A 20,478-nucleotide genomic window follows, 5' to 3' on the forward strand; every position below is an offset into this window, starting at 1 on the left:
TAGAAAAAAATGAGAACTGTTCACAGCTCCTTGGTGCAACTTTACAGAATAAAAAGAAACAAACAAACAAGTTCAAGCTTCATTAAATAAACCCACACCAGGTAGGTATACTTACACATAAATAAATGTCACTGCAACTTAAAATAAAACGTTTGCACCACCTTATGCCAAACCCACAGCAAAGAAAAAAATAAATCTCATTTATTAAAAAATAAACATAAATCACACTACTAGACAATGTTGTAGGTAGCTTAAATGTGCATAACTTAAGTTTAACAGCACTTTAAAAAAGTAGGGTGGGGGCTCCCAAGTGGTGCAACTGTCTAAATGTTGGCTCTGTCATCAGGAGACCGCGAGTTAGATTCTTGGTGATGCTACAGCCGTCCGTGACCGGGAGTCCAAGAAAGCACAATTGCTTACACTCTCCATCATTCAGTGCGATGCTAGTCAGCGCGGGCAAACCTGTCTAAAAACATAGATAGCCAGTACTTATCTTTCTTAGGGGGGAGTGGCAAGTTACCTTCCACTTATGGCAACTCTAGCACTCACAACAGAACCCACCTCCAAACGCATGTTTTCAGGCCATTTAGCTCCTTCTAGTGATGTTAATTTTGGTACCGAGGCACTGAGCCATGACTTGAGTAAGTAGACAAAATCCAAACGAAGCTCTGTAATGAGGCTTGTATTATTTTCAGAGAATCAGGTGATCAATGAAAATCAAGGACTCATGGTTCTGCCCAAACACACAGCTGCCCAAACGCATGGCATGGGTAGAAGGTGGAACAGACTCCCTGGTCAGATTGTTGAGTGCCAGGAAAGTTTGCTTAACAATAGAGTCTTCTAGAAAGTTAAAGTCTTCTCCTGTTTGAGAGTATTTTAAATGATCTGCTATTAATACAGTATGGTATTTGAAAATAAAAACAAATGAAAACTATGTTCTTGCATATTATTTATTTATTGTTAGATTTGTATTTGTGCACATTGAACAGCAAGACTTAATAATGTGTGTTTATCCGAAGCAGCTTACCCAGTGATCTTGAGCTTGCTATAATATTTGCAAACTAGGGCTATTTGATTATGTAAACAATCATAATCACGATTATATTGGTTAATATTTAGATCATGATTATTTAACACAATTATTCATTGACTTTGTAAACATCACGTATTTATTGAACTTTAAAAACTTTAAACAGATTAAATTTCAGATGATTAAACAAATTGGTTGTATTACCTTGTTATTTAAATGAGTTTGTTTGGTAGTGGACTGAGAGTGCCCTCCTCAGGGAGTCTTGGGTTGCTTATTTGGCTTGCACCAGGTTTCGCACAGCAGCGTTCTCAGATGTTCTAATGAACTGCATAACTGAGAAATCGCACCAGGGTTCATTTTAATCAAACCAAGTCTGTCAAGCAAGAACACACCCTGAAATGAAATGAAAACTGAACAAGTGATATTAATGTAGCCAAAATAAAAAAATAAATAAATGAATAAAGACTAAAATTTCAAAGGTGTGCATGCCCATGTTGGACTTAATCATTTGTTTGTGTTACCACCTTCATTACTCTAGACCAGAGGTGGAAATGGACCAGGTCACACCAAAAGTGGGAACTGAACAGCAACAGTTTGAAAATCTATGGAGTTGTTTTTTTGTAGGTGAAAATCACATCGTCACTGTCCAAAGAAAAACATGTATGTCTACAGTAACTTTACAGGAGATGCCAAAAACGTTCTTAACTTTTAATGTAAGTTATTATAAAGAGGTTTTATCACAAGTTGCAGAATTGGTATTGGTCTGTTCATGTGAAAATTTCACACAATGTAAAGATGTCAGGTTCACATAATGCATGAAAATAAAATTCAATCAAAATGTTGATACGTGTTTTTCTTTGGACAGTGACAATATAGTCAAGTGACTGGTGATAAAGTGACAGTTAGCCGTCTTGTGATGTGTGGTACTGTTAGCCTGCAGGCTAAGTTAGAAAAAAATATTCGTAATAAACATAAATATTCTAACTCGCTAAGATCCTGTTTGGAATAAATGAGAGACTTTAGTTTTTAATTTCTTCCTATTTCAGAAATTCTCTTGAGAAACAACCTTTAGATTATCTTGTTTTGATCTAATATTGACACAGATTAACTCTATAGTGTCTGACTCATCTCCCCTCAGTCCAAGCTGAACAATATTTATAGGAGAAAAGTCTAGGAACTCTAGTCTGTATCTCAGAAATCTTTCAGCAGTCTGTCGGTGTAGAAAGAGAACCCCTGATTTCCTCATTCAGCTCCAGAACTTCTTATAGTTAAAGGCTTATGGTGAGATCCTCTTTTCTCTTAAGGGCTTTTAGGAGAGAGTATTCAGAAATCAGTGATCTTTCATTAATACAATATTGAGATCTGCTCTGTTTCTCCTGAGACAATCTTGAGAAAGATGTTTTTCTTTTGGGCTCTACTATCACAGCCGGCTCCACTCTGCTGTCCTAGCGCTGTTAATGTTTAGCTATTGCTGTTGCTCTTAGATTGATGGTTTAACAGTACATTCAATGATGAATGTTACCCTCTAAGCTAATGTTTTAGTTTTTGTTCTGCTGCATCTCTTCTGCTAATGCAGATGGTTTTTTGGTTGTTATTAGGTAAAGGCCTTTTTCTACTTTTCTGGCTCTGCCCACATGACCTGACTGACAAAATAAAAGTTCAATCACTAAAAAACTAAACAAAAAACACTAGTTATTTCTTTCATTGTTATTTTCTCACAACTATTTTGTTAAATTTGTCTGTTTCAGTCTGCAGGAGAAACAGGAGCTCCACAGAGCCCCCTTTTACAAGGGTCATACTTGGGATATATATTTTATTTGGGTAGCTTTGCTTGTAGGGCTAGTTTCAGTGTGCAACAGATGTACTGTAAAAACTGCATATCCATAGATTTTTCATGTCACTAAAGGACAATCAAGTGTCACCTTTACCACATATGTACTGAGGGTTCAGCACAAACTCACAGTAAGATAAAATCTTTGCACACAGTTTAACATTCACATACATGTAAAAGCACTTATAAAGTATTAACATTTCAAACAGGAACACTTATTCCTTCTATAATTTATATTAATTTGTCATAAATTTTTGTCTTTAATTTATGCAGGCATAGGAATTTGACATATTTGAAGCAACATGTAATAGAGTTATATTTATAAAAAATACTCTTATACTCTTGTAGAAACAAATACAGTGACATAGTCTAGTGCCACCATTTTAATGCTCTTGGGTAGAACCTTAAAAGGAATGTGGGTAATGGGTAAATATCCTAAGCTATTCAAATATGTTGTTAAAATGATACAAATTATTTTATAAAACTATAAAAATCCACAGCTTTGTTCAAGGTGTCTGGGACATATGAGAGTCGCCATCATTTTAGATGTGCAGCCACATTGGATGACGTCAAACGGTTGCACTGGAGGTAAACACAGATGTTTTGTGTTGCAGATGCGGCTCAGAATAGGAAAAATAAAATACAGTGCCACACTGTGCAACTTTTGGGTGTGATTTTCAGTCAAACGATAATAAAGAAAATGCTATTAAACTTAAAACCTTCCTATTAATAAGAAGAGTGGAGAGAACTTTTGTGGGCAAAAAGCTAAACTAGGGCAGTGTTGAACTAGTTGAATGAAAGTTCTTTGCTTATTTACCGTCCTTGATTTTAACAGCAGCACAGTCAAAATGTAATACTGTGATACTTAAAGATGTTATCATGATATACAATATGTTAGATATATATGTTAAACATTTGACAAGTTGGAAAAGACAAAATAGTGACATGTTTAAAAATACCATCAAAAACTTAAAAAATGTCCATGGGATTATTTATGCTCAACATTTCACACACTCTGCTTCACTAAATATAATAAAACAGGACTAATTATGTATGTTTTTTGTAATCAAACATGCAGTGGTTTTGAGTACTTAAGATATTCATGATATGCTCAGGAAAAATGTATTGTGACATAATTTATTATGACAACAATAAATATCAGCTTATTGCCCAGCCATGTGTTTCAATCAAGTGTTACTTTCAGTAAAAATGATAGTGGAGGTCTTTACAGCATGTACTCTTTCTCAGTAAGTACAGACACCATTCATTTCTCCCACTCACAGCGTTATCAATTTAATTTATTTGATTAAATTAATTTGACAATAGCAAATATTGATGTCATAAGTTTCTTTTTAGGCTTTGTCTTGATTTGTCTCAGTTTGACACAGCTGAACAGCAGATATCTTCAGTCAACCAGCATTTCTCAATGGTCAAAAGGGAAAAGTCAATTCAAGTGCAACCATTTGACATCACTACCCAGTGTGTAACAAAATGGTGAGATACAAGTGGCATTTTTTAAAATTAATGAAATATTTTGTGTGGTTTATTACAATGTATTTTGTATTTTAGGGGTTTAAGGTTTTTACATCATTGTAAAGTTAAAACACACTGCGCTGAGCATATTGTACACATATATGTGCAGATTCAAAACACTGAAAATTATATTCTGCCAGCTTTAGGGCTCAGGGCATTTATACTAGAGCCTAAAAATGTTTTACTAAAATTAAGTAGATAGTAGAAATGGAACCAGAATGTCATGAGTGAAAAGTTACTGACAGCTATGACTAGCTAAATGACAGACAGACTTCATGCACTATGCAAAGCCAGATACACATGTTGTCAATACAGTAACACACACAGATACAATAACACAGTTCAGCTCTTCCAGCATGGTCACAGTATGATTTTACATAAACTCACTTGTAAGTTTACTTTAATAAACACGGTTCATGTTTGCTTGCTTATATACAACCATCGTAATAATATACATAATAGACAATGCAGTAAAGACCAAAACACGTTAGCATGTAGAATCACAGAGTGTAGAGTAGAGTGTTGTCCTCTCTTCATAATCCCCAGTGTGGGAGACTTATACCTAGTTAGATATGAAAATGCTGAAAGACAGAAAACAGGACAGGATGATCAGATGTGAACACACTAATCACGGTCAGAAGGGTTAATTTTTTTTAACATTCAAAGAAAGTCTGAAAGTCTTACACGTTAGATTAACTACCAATATAACTAGGAAGTGAAAGAGAAAGCTCATCACAATTTGATTTGATTTTAATACTTCACTGACTGTGAACACAAACAAAACCAGTGCTTTTCAGTCAGCTGTTATAAACAAGTAGGCACAGTTTGTCAATGATAAAACAAGTAAGCAGCTCACACATACAACGACAGTGACACAAATACACAAAAAATACCCAAACACATGTCTGTCTTTATACGCCCCCTCCCACTCACACACACAAACACATAAAACACCTATACCTGTTTTCACATCTAGTTCATTTGCTAATGTCCACACCAGAGTTTGGGTTTTTGTGACATTGTTCAGTTGTATTGAAAATTCGGGCAGCCCTGACCAAATTATTCAAAATCAATTATTATTGATTTTTCAAATGAAAAATGAAAATGTTTCCACAGATACTTTATATTAGATTAACTTAAAAATGGAAAATGAAAAACAGAAAGAAACCAAATTGAAATTTGGGCATGTGCGAAACTCTGGACACTCAAAGAAAAGACGGCCCAGGAATACTGCAAAACTAGAAGTGGCCTGCAAGGAAGAGTGGGTGAAAATTTTTAAAACAAGAACAGAAAGACTCCTAGTTGACTACAAAATCTGCAGACAAACTGTAAAACCTGCTTAAGTGTTACTACGCTAATAAGTATTACCTTTTTTTCACATGCCAGCATTACTATTTTATTGTTTTATTTTATAAGTTAATCAAATATAATGTAGCAGTATGTGAACATTTGCAGATAACAATTTTTAAAAGCGTTTGCTACAGAGGTTGTATTTTTTTTTTCTTTTCACTTCAAATCAACAAATTATGCAGTCAACTCAATCAGAACCTTTCTCATCAGAAGACGAGATAATACATGTGATGCTGGCAGCCAAGCCTCACAGTCTCAACCAAAAAGACCACTGAAGCATAAATATATAAAGCTTTTTTCTGCCTTTTTTTCTAGTGCTAGCAATTCTCAAGATGCTGTAAACCCTCTAGAATCTAATTTGATGTAAAGTCAAGACAAGTTTATCTTTGTTATATGTTGTCTTTTCATGATGTGTTAACTACTCCTTCTTCTGGTTTTCATTTCAGGCAGTTTAATAGTACTATCTGATTTGATGTTGCCTATAGAGATAAATATCTCAAAGGTTTTGTATATTACTTTGGTTCAGTTGTTTTATTTCACTTTGTATATATTTGTATATTTGTATATTGTACATTTTTTGTTTTTTGCACTACTCTTTTTGTTGTAGCTGTATATTACCTGTAAATTAATTTCATGACATATTTCACTGTAAATGTTCACAGTAAAGGTCACCTGAATAGGGTTTGTGTAGAGTAGTCTTACCCCAAAGATCAGCCAAGTTCTTTACAAAACCAGATCTCATCAATGAGTACTGGCAGTTCCCAGTAATTGAGGAAGACATCCACAAGACTGCTGTTTCCAGGCCAGACAGGATGTATGTGTGCCTGAAGATGGTCTTTGGGTTTATGAACAAATGGATGTTGGGGGGAACAGTCATGTAACAAATTTATGTTTTGCTTTGCCATTTTTTCCAATTTGTGATGGTAACATTATATACTTAAATTTGTGCTGTAAAGTAAATGTTATGTGCTTGCCTCTATGTAAGTTTGTACTTAAAAGTCTCTGAAAGTTTGTAAGTCTCTGAAAGGGCAAAGTTTACCTTTATATTTCATTTGTTGCATGTTTGTTTTTGCATTAACTTTCTAAAATGTAGAGTTGATTTGAGTTTTGGGAAGATTCAACATCTTGCAAGGATGAGCAGTACCTGTAGGCAGAGTTGGAGCATTTACGAAAGCAGCAAAAGGAGCAGCTGCTGAGTTCAGTTGGAAATGTCCCAGCTGTGATCAGAGGAGTGCTAAACTATATGTGCTAATTAATAAATAATGGAGGATTGCTGTGTACTGCAGTTGTTGTTGTAAGGGCCCAGTCTCCACCACCAGCCGCCAGCAGAGGGCAACGATGGCGAGGTGCCATAAGTTCAGGGAACTCTAATTCCCAGAAGCCCTCAGGCTGATTAGGCCCAACCTGGCACACCTGTGGACTCCTCTACTTAAGGCTGTGGCAAACAGCAGCCTTTTATCACACTTTTGTAGAGGGGTGACTGGTATGGTACTTAGCCCAGGTGGGTATTTATATAAAAAGGAAAGAAACAAAAGAAAGACAAGAGGCCTGGAAAAAAACAAAAGAAACAAATTACCCCAAAACTACTTAAAAGCCTAAAAAGAAGGCTTAAACAAAAAATGGTTCCAAGCCATACAAAAGGTGTTTGCTCCTCAAAGAGCAAACAGGTGAAACATAGCCCTACCAAGCTAATTAAGGTCTGAGACCTTGGTAAAAGTTATCTGAGAGCTCAAATCTCTTGGTGTTTTTCACTCAAATCATACAAAACAAAAATAAAACACTAACTTTGCTTTAATATTGAAAAGAATGTTTCATCTTCAACTTTATGCTTTTCAGAGATCAGTTTATCTTCTACTCACTGAATTACTCTAGATAGCCTTTTGTTTTAATCAAATTAAATACTGTACCCATTGTCCTTCAGTATTCATCAGGCACTCATTATGTACATACAAAAATTGTGGCTAATCACCCACCAAAAAACAGTCTTTATCAGTGATACTGCAGTCATACAGCCTACAGAGAAAATAAGAAGAAAGTCTCCTCACACAGCTCAACAAACACTTAAGAAAAACGGTATAAAAGAGCAAGAGAGATTCACTGTGCCCTGTTGTTTGTCAGGAGCAGGTTTAACAAACAGTTTATTTAGTTAAGAGTGGAGAAGAAAAAAGAATTCTGGCTAATATTAACATATCGTAGAAATTTCTGACTAATGATAAGCTAAGGAAAGAGACAACAGTTTAAAATTGTTTTTTCACTGTTCAGTAACGCTTTTTGTATGTAAATTCAAATAACTCAATGACTTCATTTACATTTCAACCCCTTAATTATGCAGCAATTTTGAAAAATGAGTGTAATTCCTCTTTAAAATGTAAAGATGATGTATTTCTGTGCCTCAGTTTCCATGTTTACTCTAAAGGCCACAGCATACCGGACACTCCACATCATAACTGAAATCATAAAAACATTCTGTTCTATAGTTTTTAATGAAGGTACACACACCAGTGCTAACATTTTAGTGTCAACGTGAGACGACATTCAGCGACTTCAAGCACTGTTCAAATTTTGTGTGTGCCACAGTGCACTACTCAGCATTTTGCCATTACTGCATTAAAATAAAGCCAGAACCAGACCACAAAAAGTCACAGTAGCTCTTGGTACAACAAATTTACACAGCAAAAGGTAGTAATTCAAATTATTTAAGATACTAAAGACAGACCATCGCTCATCACCTCAGCTAACGTTACAAGTGTAGGCTTTCACCTCATATCTATTTAGCTCTAAAACAGTGAGTGTGTGAAGTTATAATAAATTTATACAAGAGTTTTAAAATGAACGTGTGTGTGTGTGTGTGTGTGTGTGTGTGTGTGTGTGTGTGTGTGTGTGTTTATAGTACTCTGAACTCTCATACAAAACACTGTTCCACCTGATAGGTAGCTTTAGCCCTTTTAAAAATCTCACACAGCAGATACCCTGTATATGTAGATGACAGAAAAACAGAGTGTGTGTGTATGTATATATATATATATATATATATATATATATATATATATATATATATATATATATATATATATATATATATATATATATATATATATAACAATGAAAATAGTTTATGTAGCTTAATTTTACTTCATATTGTTATGTTACAATATTGTTATCTCAAACATGCCAATGAACGTGACTGTTTTGTGTGTGTAGATACAGTAAGTCAGTAACTCACTGTAGTTTCTCCAGTTTACAGTGTGGGTCCTTCAGTAGATCAGAGAGCTCCTTCACTCCTGAATCCCCTAGTTTATTCCGGTTCAGATTCAGCTGTTTCAGCTGTGATGAGGGATTTGATTTCAAAGCTTTAACCAGAGCAGCACAGCCTTTACCTGTAATACTGCAGCCAGACAGCCTGCAGAGAGAAAAAAAAATATGACTTTCACCTAAGTGGTTTAGATATTTGTCCAGCACTGGTCACTAGTAACAAGCAGTCTGCTCTGCACATGAGACTTTCTGAGACAGATAAATGTTCTGTATTGAGGAAAGGTTTGGGAACTACACCGCATCCTACTTATTTAACAGTGTTGTTTGAAGCAGTTAGTAGGAAACAAATGAGAATCTCACATTTGCCAATATAAACCATTTTGATTCTTTCAAGTCTGATGTAACACTGTTTTGACATTAGGCTACCCCTTATTTTTCACATCATGCAGAAGTTCCATTACATTTATATCGGTACTTCAGAGTTAATCATTTATACAGGTACTATAGGTACTGCTGTACAATATAACTTTATTACTACTCAGCAATGCATTTGTCAACATGAACAACATGAGGTACTACATTAATAATGGTGAGCTAATATTAAGTTAATAAGTAATAACCACATTAGTTAATATTGTTTTCACATGTTGACTAACATTTAATGTATTCATTAACATTAATGTGCAATACTACAATAATGGTTAGCAAATATTTTTGGGGTTTAGGTTCAACAACAGAATGGTTTAGCTTCTGAATTGTTTTACTGTTAATCACCCCTCTCACTTTAGAGCTTTTAGCTATTTATTTTAGAACAAAATTATCCAAAAAGAGATACAAAAACAAAATTCAGTTCCTGTACTGATAGATGCTGGATGTAGTGAGCAATACCATTTCAGTTCTGAGTTACTCAGTAAAACCGTGGCTTTTGAACTGATGTGTTTGTACTTCTACTCAAGTTGGTTTTCAGAAAGGTATTTCACTGCAATAACAACATATTTTTACTTGTATACATTGAGGCTACTATACACACCTCTGCACTTAAAGTACTAAGTTAATTATACACAATTATACACAATTATATACATTTGTGTAAATTACATATGTAAATAAATAACATACTTTCAGATGCATTGTGTGCAGGGGTGGAAAGATTACTGGAAATCCCTTCTTAAGTAAAAGTACTTTAATCAGTAAATTAATAGTAAGTAATTTTTTTGTAATTACTCAAGTAAGAATATATCAGTAATTTATTGAAAAACTCAGTAATTTAGGTCATTTTTTGTATATCTGTAACATTGAAACACAGTTTACAATTATATAATTCCAATCTGTAAACATGAACCTAAAGCAAAACTTTTTTAATTAAGGAGAGAATGCTGAGTCTGATCACAGCATGTTCTCCTAGTACACATTTCTGTGTACTGTGTAAGAAAAAAGGTTTACACTATGCTATATATATTTCATGATTAATGATTATATATTATTTCCTAGTGTATCTATTTCCAAAAGTTTAAAATCATAGATATGACGGTTGATTGCTGACTTCAATCAAGTAAGTTAAGATTTCCAAACTTGAGATAAAATAAGAAGCTGTAAGATAAGATTCCTAAATTAAGATCAGATTTGCTTCTGTAATATGAATTTGTGAAAAATCCTATCTTGACCTGTCAGATCTTAGTTAAGACAAAAAGATAATATAGCCAGTGCTCCTAGTTTTTAAGGCTCTAAATGACCTTAACGCACCACTTACATCACAATGTGTGTCTGTGTTCCAACATGTGATCTTAGATCTGCAGGTGGCTAAAATCCATCAGGCTGAATTCTGCTTGCTTTTCACTAACTTCTTGTTTTGAATTTTCCCATTCCACCTTAAATGGTGCGTCAGTTACACTCCTGCTCTTCAGGTGTCATAATACTGTAACTGCCCCACCATTTAAGTTGGAACAGGAAACTGAAGCTGGTGAATAAGAAGCTGACTTCAGCTTCATCAGAGAACCCAAGTAAGTGCTTCTTCTAACCTCCAAACTTAAACTCCCTTTCCACATGATATGAGTAGCATTTTTACTGACATGTTGATTCACACAGGATTAATATTATCTGAAGTAATTTTATTGCTCATGTTACAGAAGGTAAAAGGTGCTGGTATCTTTACTGACACGGGAGCATGCAGTAAAAATGACTCTCAAGACGCATTCAGATGGAACTAAAAACAACTGAGCAATGCCTGTAATATTTACATTACCCCACCTTCCCATGGAAAACTAAACCATGTTAAACCCATCCAAACAGTGCTAAAGTCTCTGATGATGCACCATTGTCTGCAAGGTAAGATCGAAGAGTAAATCTCTGTCAGCGTGCATGTGACAAAAAGGGCTTCATACTCCACCTCAGTGTGGTCAGATTATTGTTTAGCCCAGTAAGACTGAAAAACAAAATGTGAAACAAATTTGAGCATGATGGAATTACTGCCCAGAGTTTATAAGCGAACCTAGATTAGATTAGATTAAATTAGATTTCCCATATCACAGCCTTACACGGCCATGTACCTCAAACTGCAATAAAACAATCCTGGGTAAACTGTAGGTTGCCCAGATTGCAAGCGAATAGTTGGGTCAGGCTGCTCCTGAGATGGACTGTGCAGTTTTGATCATATGCTGGAGAGCCTTCCTGTCCTGAACAGTGCAGCTCCCATATGGTACTGTGATGGAGCAGAACAGAACACTTGATCCTATACATGTAGAAATTGTTGAGAATTTTGGCTGACATGCCAAATTTCCTCAGCCTTCTTAAAGTACAGCCACTGCCGAAACGTCTTGATTTACCATCTCCACCTCAGTCTCACCCATGCAAAGTGGTGTGTCCAGCTCAGATTATTGTCAAGACACCAGGCTACCAGATCTGCCACCTCCCTCCTGTACGCTATCTTGTCCCTGCCACTGATCAGTCCAATAACTATGGAATTCCACTGGTGTTCTGGAAGGCCACATCTACAGCAAGGGACTCGGCACACAGCCCTGAGGGCACTCTGCTTACAGTTCTCGTGCTGTGAAAGTAAAGGATATGAGGTTTTCTAGATGTAATATGAGTAACTCACACTAGTTTCTCCAGTTTACAGTGTGGATTCTTCAGTAGATCAGAGAGCTCCTTCACTCCTGAATCTCCTAATGTGTTGTTTCTCAGATCCAGCTCTTTCAGGTGTAAGGGGTTTGATTTCAGAGCTTTAACTAGAGCAGCACAGCCATCATCAGTAACACGGCAGTCATACAGCCTGTAGAGAAATGAAAAACTCCTCAAACTTAAAGTTCAACATAGACACAGCACAAAACAATACAGAGGAAAGGCATTTATAATCACATATTTAATGTAAGATATGGATCCATTTTTATCAATGTTTCAGTCCACACAGGCTTCACTAGATACACAATTTTAATCTTTGAAGTGCTTTAAGTTTCAAGTCAGTTTTTTTTCACTTACATGCTAATTCAGAGTAACCTCCATGGAAATGCACTGAAATCACACATTCCCACTGTTTATCGCGTTATAACATGTTAAAATTCAGTCTATGCTTATACAATATTTTTGCCTTGCCACAGTGTTTGGAGGCAGCTGTTTTTTACCTGATGACAAAAACAACAGTGGCAAGAACTTGATTGTTGTGGGACACAAGTCTGTTTGTGTCTCTTTTTAATGTGCTGTAAAATTCTTTAAATACCACAGATAAAAATGACAACCGACTGTTTTTCTCAATAATAAAACAAATATGTACAAACATTTTGATTTATGTCTGTGTTCTTTAAACCTCTTCTTGAGGAAGCCCAGTGTTTACAGTTACCATTCAATATCAAGTGTGTCTAAACAATCCATCATTAAATTAAATCAGTTGAGCTAATGGAATTTAATTAATCCAAACTCTGGAGTGCACATTTATATTACAGTCTGGCAGTCCAATCGAGAGGCAGAATTTGCACACTCCCGAGGCAAAGCCTGTCCCATTTGGAAGACAGCTTAAGTCAGGGGCCTTCTAAGGCATTTTGTATGTAAATAATTATGGACTTGAATCTATACTTGGAGATTTGTTTTCCAGCAGAGAGACGCTGGCTGAGGGGCTGAGGAAGAGAAGCTCTTATAGGGAGTGGTGGTGATGGGAACCAGATGTCTACCTCTAAACGTTCCCTCACAGAAAGTTATAAAATGAAATGGTTATGAATTCACTGTGTGCTTTCTGAGACATTTGGTTTATGACAGTACTGAGATGATTTTGGCCTAAAACGTATTTTTAAAATCCATTCATTGTGGAGACATACATGCAGGGCACTGTAAGGGAAAAAATATTCATATTTAAAGTTATTTAAATGAGCTATTTTTTCTGATTTTATCATTATTTTGCCATTTATTATCATGGAACTTCGCAAAAATTTCAAGCATCAACATCATTAAAAACACCATCAAAGGGTCATTAGTGCTTTTGGATAGTAAATAAAATGGCTGTATTTGTGTTGTAGACATGGCAATCATGGGGAGCCTCTACAGCGAACCATTTCACATCAAACCACTCAATGACTTCATTTACATTTCAACCCCTTAATTATGCAGCAATTTTGAAAAATGGGTGTAATTCCTCTTTAAAATGTAAAGATGATGTATTTCTGTGCCTCAGTTTCCATGTTTCCTCTAAAGGCCACAGCACGCCGGACACTCCACATCATAACTGAAATCATAAAAACATTCTGTTCTATAGTTTTTAATGAAGGTACACACACCAGTGCTAACATTTTAGTGTCAACGTGAGACGACATTCAGCGACTTCAAGCACTGTTCAAATTTTGTGTGTGCCACAGTGCACTACTCAGCATTTTGCCATTACTGCATTAAAATAAAGCCAGAACCAGACCACAAAAAGTCACGGTAGATCACGGTACAACAAATTTACACAGCGAAAGGCAGTAATTAAAATTATTTAAGATATTAAAGACAGACCATCGCTCATCACCTCAGCTAACGTTACAAGTGTAGGCTTTCACCTCATATCTATTTAGCTCTAAAACAGTGAGTGTGTGAAGTTATAATAAATTTATACAAGAGTTTTAAAATGAACGTGTGTGTGTGTGTGTGTGTGTGTGTGTGTGTTTATAGTACTCTGAACTCTCATACAAAACACTGTTCCACCCGATAGGTAGCTTTAGCCCTTTTAAAAATCTCACACAGCAGATACCCTGTATATGTAGATGACAGAAAGACAGAGTGTGTGTGTGTGTATATATAAACAATGAAAATAGTTTATGTAGCTTAATTTTACTTCATATTGTTATGTTACAATATTGTTATCTCAAACATGCCAATGAACGTGACTGTTTTTGTGTGTGTAGATACAGTAAGTCAGTAACTCACTGTAGTTTCTCCAGTTTACAGTGTGGGTCCTTCAGTAGATCAGAGAGCTCCTTCACTCCTGAATCCCCTAGTTTATTCCGGTTCAGATTCAGCTGTTTCAGCTGTGATGAGGGATTTGATTTCAAAGCTTTAACCAGAGCAGCACAGCCTTTACCTGTAATACTGCAGCCAGACAGCCTGCAGAGAGGAAAAAAAATATGACTTTCACCTAAGTGGTTTAGATATTTGTCCAGCATTGGTGACTAGTAACAAGCAGTCTGCTCTGCACATGAGACTTTCTGAGCCAGATAAATATTCTGTATTGAGGAAAGGTTTGGGAACTACACCACATCCTACTTATTTAACAGTGTTGTTTGAAGCAGTTAGTAGGAAACAAATGAGAATCTCACATTTGCCAATATAAACCATTTTGATTCTTTCAAGTCTGATTTTTTTTTTTTGTAACACTGTTCTGACATAGGCTACCCCTTATTGTTTTCACATCATGCAGAAGTTCCATTACATTTATATCAGTACTACAGAGTTAATAATTTATATAGATACTATAGGTACTGCTGTACAATACACACTTACTACTACTCAGCAATGTATTTGTTAACATGAACAACATGAGGTACTAGATTAATAATGGTGAGCTAATATTAATTATTAACTTAAGTATTAAGTTAATAAGTAATAACCACATTAGTTAATATGGTTTTCACATGTTGACTAACATTAACTAATGTATTCATTAACATTTAATAATGTGCAATACTACAATAATGGTTAGCAAGTATTTTGGGGGTTTAGGTTCATTCTGTTGTGTTGGTTAAGCTTCTGAATTGCTTTACTGTTAATCTCCCCTCTCACTTTGGAGCTTTTAGCTATTTATTTTAGAACAAAATTATCCAAAAAGAGAAAAATACAATAAAAGACCAAACTGAAGTCTTAGTAGTTGGCCCTTAAACACTGTGTTCCAATTTCTCTGATCTCACTATGAATGTAGATGGTATCCCTGTAAAGTCAGTGAAAACTTTGGATTCATTTTTACATCTTTGCTTTCATTTGAGCCCCATATTAAGGCACTTACTAAGACTGCATTCTACTTGCATTCTCTATGTAATGTTGCACGTATCCACCCTCTGCTCAATAACGTTAATGCCAAAATGCTGGTCAATGCCTTCATTTTCTCCTGCATTGATTATTGCAACTCCCTCTTCACTGGTTTCCCTGCTAAATCCTCACTCTCACCAAACGCACTGCACACATCACTCCCATCCTCCATCAGCTTCACTGGTTACTAATGTCCTCCTGTATCAAGTATTAACTTCTGCTAATGTTCAAAGCCCTACAAGTTCCTACAGACTATATACCTTAGTGAACTTCTTCATCCATACTGTCCCTCTCACTCCCTCAGATCTTCTGGCACAAGACTCTTGACTGTGGGCAGCAGGTCTTTCAGTGCTACAGCTCCCAAACTTTGGAACTCTCTACCACAATCTCTTTGTGACTGCTCTACCCTCTCTTCTTTTAAAGTTCAACTTAAAAACTTCCTCTTCGCTGCTCACTACAATTATCCAAAGTGAGTATTTGTAAAGTGTCCTTGGGTTTGTGAAAGTTGTCAATTAACTTGATTTTGATTTACGTGTTTGTTTCAGCTGGGGTGTGAGGTTGCTTGCTAAGAAACAGGCATGACAGTGGATTGTCAACTTTGATCAAGTAAGTTAAGATTTCCTAACTTCAGATAAAATAAGAAGCTGCAGATTTGCTCCTATAATATGAATTTGTGAAAAATCCTATCTTGACCTGTCAGATCTTAGTTAAGGCAAAAAGATAGGATGTTTCTGTAATACGGCCCCTGCTCCTAGTTTTTCAGGCTCTAAATGACCTTAACAGACCACTTACATCACATAATGTTTGTCTGTTTATGTTTCAACATGTGATCTTAGATCTGCAGGTACCTTCAGTAAAATACAAATGTGGAGAGACTCTTTCTCTTTTTTCATTATTCTGCTTCTAAACTGTGGAGCTCAATTCACATTTTATTGGACAATCTCAGTCACACTTTTAAGAAACATTTAAACATGTATCTCTTTAATTTAGCATTAAATTACCATTCTACATCTCTTAATTTTTCTTTTTAATTTGATCTGTCATTTTTTTAAATGATTAATTTAGAACTCATAGTTTCTTGTTTTACTTTTAAGCTTTACCACCTGTCTGTAAAGCACTTTGAGCTGCCTCTGGCATGAAAAGTGCTCTATGAATAAAGGTTGTTGTCGTCGTCGTCGTCGTCGTCGTCGTCGTCGTCTACCATTCTATCATAAGTCATTAGCTTGGGAATTCACAACAAACAGTCAACACTGCATAAAGTCAAGATCTTTTTTGTAACTTTTTTTACATGTTTTGAGTCGTACACATGGGAATGAACTGTAATGTTACACAGCTTGATTTTAGCCACAGAGAACTATGAACATCCGCCTGCCCTGCTGCTGCGGTGAAGTTGCTTAGAACAGCCCAGACTACATCCTCAGCACTTGAGTATCTCCAGATCCATCCAGGTTCAACACCATCCAGGAGAATTCCAGCTCAACATTTCGAGTCAAGTAAGACAGAGGTTTCTGTTTACATGCTCAGGGGTAGACATTGTTTAATCTGCTAGGTGTAGCCCCTCCTTAGAGTGGCTATGTAGGTGTATGTGTGTGTGTGTGTGTGTGTGTGTGTGTATGTGTGTGTGTATATATATATATATATATATATATATATATATATATGAGAGAAAATTCTGAATATATGGAATGAACCTTGAGAATATGGAATAAAATGTGATGTCATCGAGGCACTTGCGCCATCTTGTTTTTTCGATGTGTGATGAAATCTAGTAGCAGTAATCCTGAATAGTGAGGAGGTAATTAACACCCTGGCGAACGGATGTATGAGCCAAAATAATACTAGAAAGAAACATGCCTTCCACCTCACAGGAGCAGCCCACAAGCAGAGATCAGAAGCACTAGGTCAAAAACCAGTATATGCTGGCTGGGATCTTCTGTCCCTCATGTAGCACTGCATTAAAAACAGACATGATTCTGTAGTGGTAATCACTGCATGGGCTCAGAAACACTTCTGAAAACCACTGTCTGTGAAAACCGTATATAAACAGGATCCAGAAACGCTGCCACCTTCTCTGGGCCTGGGCTCATTTAAAATGGACTAAGGGGAAGTGTCCTGTGGTCTGACAAATCAACATTTGAAATTATTTTTGAAAATCATGGATGCTGTGTCCTCCGTGCTAAAGACCACTCAGCTTGTTATCAGTGTACAGTTCAAAAGCCAGTATTCATGATGGTATAGGGGTGCATTAGCGCACATGGCATGGGTGACATGCACATCTATGTGGCACAATTAATGCTGAATGATATACATGTTTTGGCAGCTGCCATATAGATGACGTCTTTTTCAGGGAAGGCCTTGATTATTTCAGCAAGACAATGTCAAACCACATTCTGCATGTATTACAACAGGATTGCTCCATATTAAGAGAGTCTGGGTTCTAAACTGGCCTCCCTGCAGTCCAGACCTGCCAACACTGAAAACATTTGCTGCATTATGAAATGACATAACAAAGGAGACCCTGAACTGTGGAGCAGCTGAAATTCTATATCAAACAAGAACAGGAAAACATTTCACTTTCGAAACTACAGCAGTGTCTCCTCATTTCCCAAATGCTTACAGAGTGTTGTTAAAAGAAGAGGTGATGAAACACAGTGGTAAAAATGCCCCCGCCCCAACTTTTTTGGAACATGTTTTTGGCATTAAATTTAAAATTGGCATTTTTTTTAAAAAACAAAATTTTTCAGTTTCAACATTTGATATGTTGTCTTTTGTAGTATTTTCCTTTAAAAAATATGGTTTACATGGTTTGCATATCATTACATCTTATTTTTATTTACATTCTGCAGAGCGCCCCACGTTTTTCAGAAATGGGGTTGTATAAAGTCCAGTTTTAGATTATATATTACTCTCTCACAAAACTTAAATTTGGAATTCTGAACTGAATTAAAAGGCAGATACAAAATAATATTCAGATTCAGATGTTTCCATTCAGACTTATAATGTCACAAATCTAACTCCTCAAGTATGTTCTGTGGTTGGTCATTTTGTATGTCAGTCAACTGCCCCTTTCCTGTTAAAGTAGGCAGTTCTTGCACATTAAAATGTACCTAACACTCTGGAGATCTGTAATCTATCCCTCAGAGTTGTCTCACAAAACTTGCAGCTGACAGTGAAATTTTGTTTTATAGTCAATTTTTAAATAGTGAACTTTGTTTTATATGTATAATATTTCAACATCAAGCACTTCAGCCTCTACAGTTGTCCAGTGATGGTCAGTGGATATTAATTGACTAGTCTACTGGTCATTGCAACCCCTATCACATATATAAATTCACTCATACGCACGCACGCACGCACACACACACACACACACACACACACACACACACACACACACACACACACACACACACAATACAGGAAGTAAAAGAGATGAGGGCTTCCAGGAGAAAATATGAGAAACTCACTGTATTTTCTCCTGTTTACAGTGTGGATCCTTCAGTAGATCAGAGAGCTCCTTCACTCCAGACTCTCCTGGATTATTGTAGTTCAGATTCAGCTCTCTCAGGCAAGATGAGCGGGTTGATTTCAGAGCTTTAAACAGAGCAGCCCAGCTTTTCTCTGTAATACTGCAGCCAGACAGTCTGCAGAGAGAAGAACAACTCCTCACACTTACAGCTCAACACACAGATGATACATAATAAAGTAAAACACAGATTTAACACCCACACACTCAATGTTTCAGTCCACACTGGCTACACTAGATGCACATTTCTCATCTGTGGAATATGCAGCCTTTTGTAACATTTTTGGTTTATGCATCAAGGCTGTTTCTTTCTAATGCCTGAATAAAGTGTAATCTCCATTGAAACACACTGAAATCCTGTAATCTCACTTTTCATCCTATTTTATTTACATTCTGCGGAGCAGAATTGTTTTTTAGTAAATAAGTTATACTTACTTCCTGGTCATTTTCATTTCTATTTTCACCTGTTAAAATTACATACAGCTGTGGAGAGTTCAGATCTAAACAACCTGACTGTGATGTTCAGATGCCCTGAAAGCACTTCATTTTCTGGATTAGGTGTGTTACATTTGGGCTGCAGCTACATTCTGCAGGGTGGTAGATCTCCAGGACCTGGATTGAGCACCCCTGCTCAGTAGCCAATTAGAATACATCTGATACATTCAACATGTCCATGTACTTCTTATCACATAAAATACATTTTTTGGTTGAAGAATAAAATAAAATGAACATGTTAACATTCATATTTTCTCATTGTTCTTGGTTTTTACAAAGTAATGACCACTTCTACCGCATGATTGCTCAGATGTTTACTGTAATATTTTTGCTGTAATACATTTACAGCTCTATGTAATTGGTTAGTGTAGGCTTTATACGGTTTTAAGTCTGTATCTAGACTTTCTAGTTTGCGCCATATACTGGAAAGGTTAGCTCTACCTTTGATTTGTGCCCTTTCAACATTGTCAGTGACTCATACTATGTGCCGTATGTAAAAATTGTGGAAATACATTTGTTCAATGTTTTAAATTGAAAGTTTCTGAGCTGCTTTTTTGAGCACCACTTTTCTTACAAACATCATTAACTATTAAACGTGATCTGGAATTGACTCTCTCTTTCACTCACATACACACAAGCACAATACTAAAAGTACAAGAGCTGTGGCTTTCCAGATGTAATATGTTACTCACTGTAGTGTCTCCAGTTTACAGTGTGGATCCTTCAGTAGATCAGAGACCTCCTTCACTCCTGACTCTCCTGGATTATTGTAGCTCAGATTCAGCTGTTTCAGCTGTGATGAGGGGTTTGATTTCAGAGCTTTAACCAGATCAGCACAGCCATCCTCTGTAATACTGCACCATTCTAGCCTGAGGGGGAAAAAGTAAAACTCCTCACATTTACAGCTCAACACACACACACACACACACACACACACACACATACAGTGTAACCTTCATTAAAATGTACTGTAATCCC

The 20,478-nt window shown here is 36.2% G+C and overlaps 1 protein-coding gene across 1 annotated transcript in view; it reads right to left on the bottom strand.

The window, feature by feature from the left end:
* Window positions 1-9,002: 9,002 nt before the first annotated feature.
* Window positions 9,003-20,478, bottom strand: part of LOC118801317 (NACHT, LRR and PYD domains-containing protein 3-like) — a gene marked incomplete at its 3' end in the record, with an annotated part of 38,598 nt that continues 27,122 nt past the window's right edge. Inside the window, exons 10-14 of the mRNA XM_036561573.1 lie at window positions 20,193-20,369; window positions 18,947-19,123; window positions 14,385-14,561; window positions 12,091-12,264; window positions 9,003-9,144 (exon numbers count right to left, since the gene is read on the bottom strand). Coding sequence (XP_036417466.1) covers window positions 9,003-9,144; window positions 12,091-12,264; window positions 14,385-14,561; window positions 18,947-19,123; window positions 20,193-20,369 — 847 coding nt within the window. The remainder of the gene's footprint in view (window positions 9,145-12,090; window positions 12,265-14,384; window positions 14,562-18,946; window positions 19,124-20,192; window positions 20,370-20,478) is intronic.

This window comes from Colossoma macropomum, unplaced genomic scaffold (genome assembly GCF_904425465.1).
Source record: "Colossoma macropomum unplaced genomic scaffold, Colossoma_macropomum, whole genome shotgun sequence".
Classification (NCBI taxonomy): domain Eukaryota; kingdom Metazoa; phylum Chordata; class Actinopteri; order Characiformes; family Serrasalmidae; genus Colossoma; species Colossoma macropomum.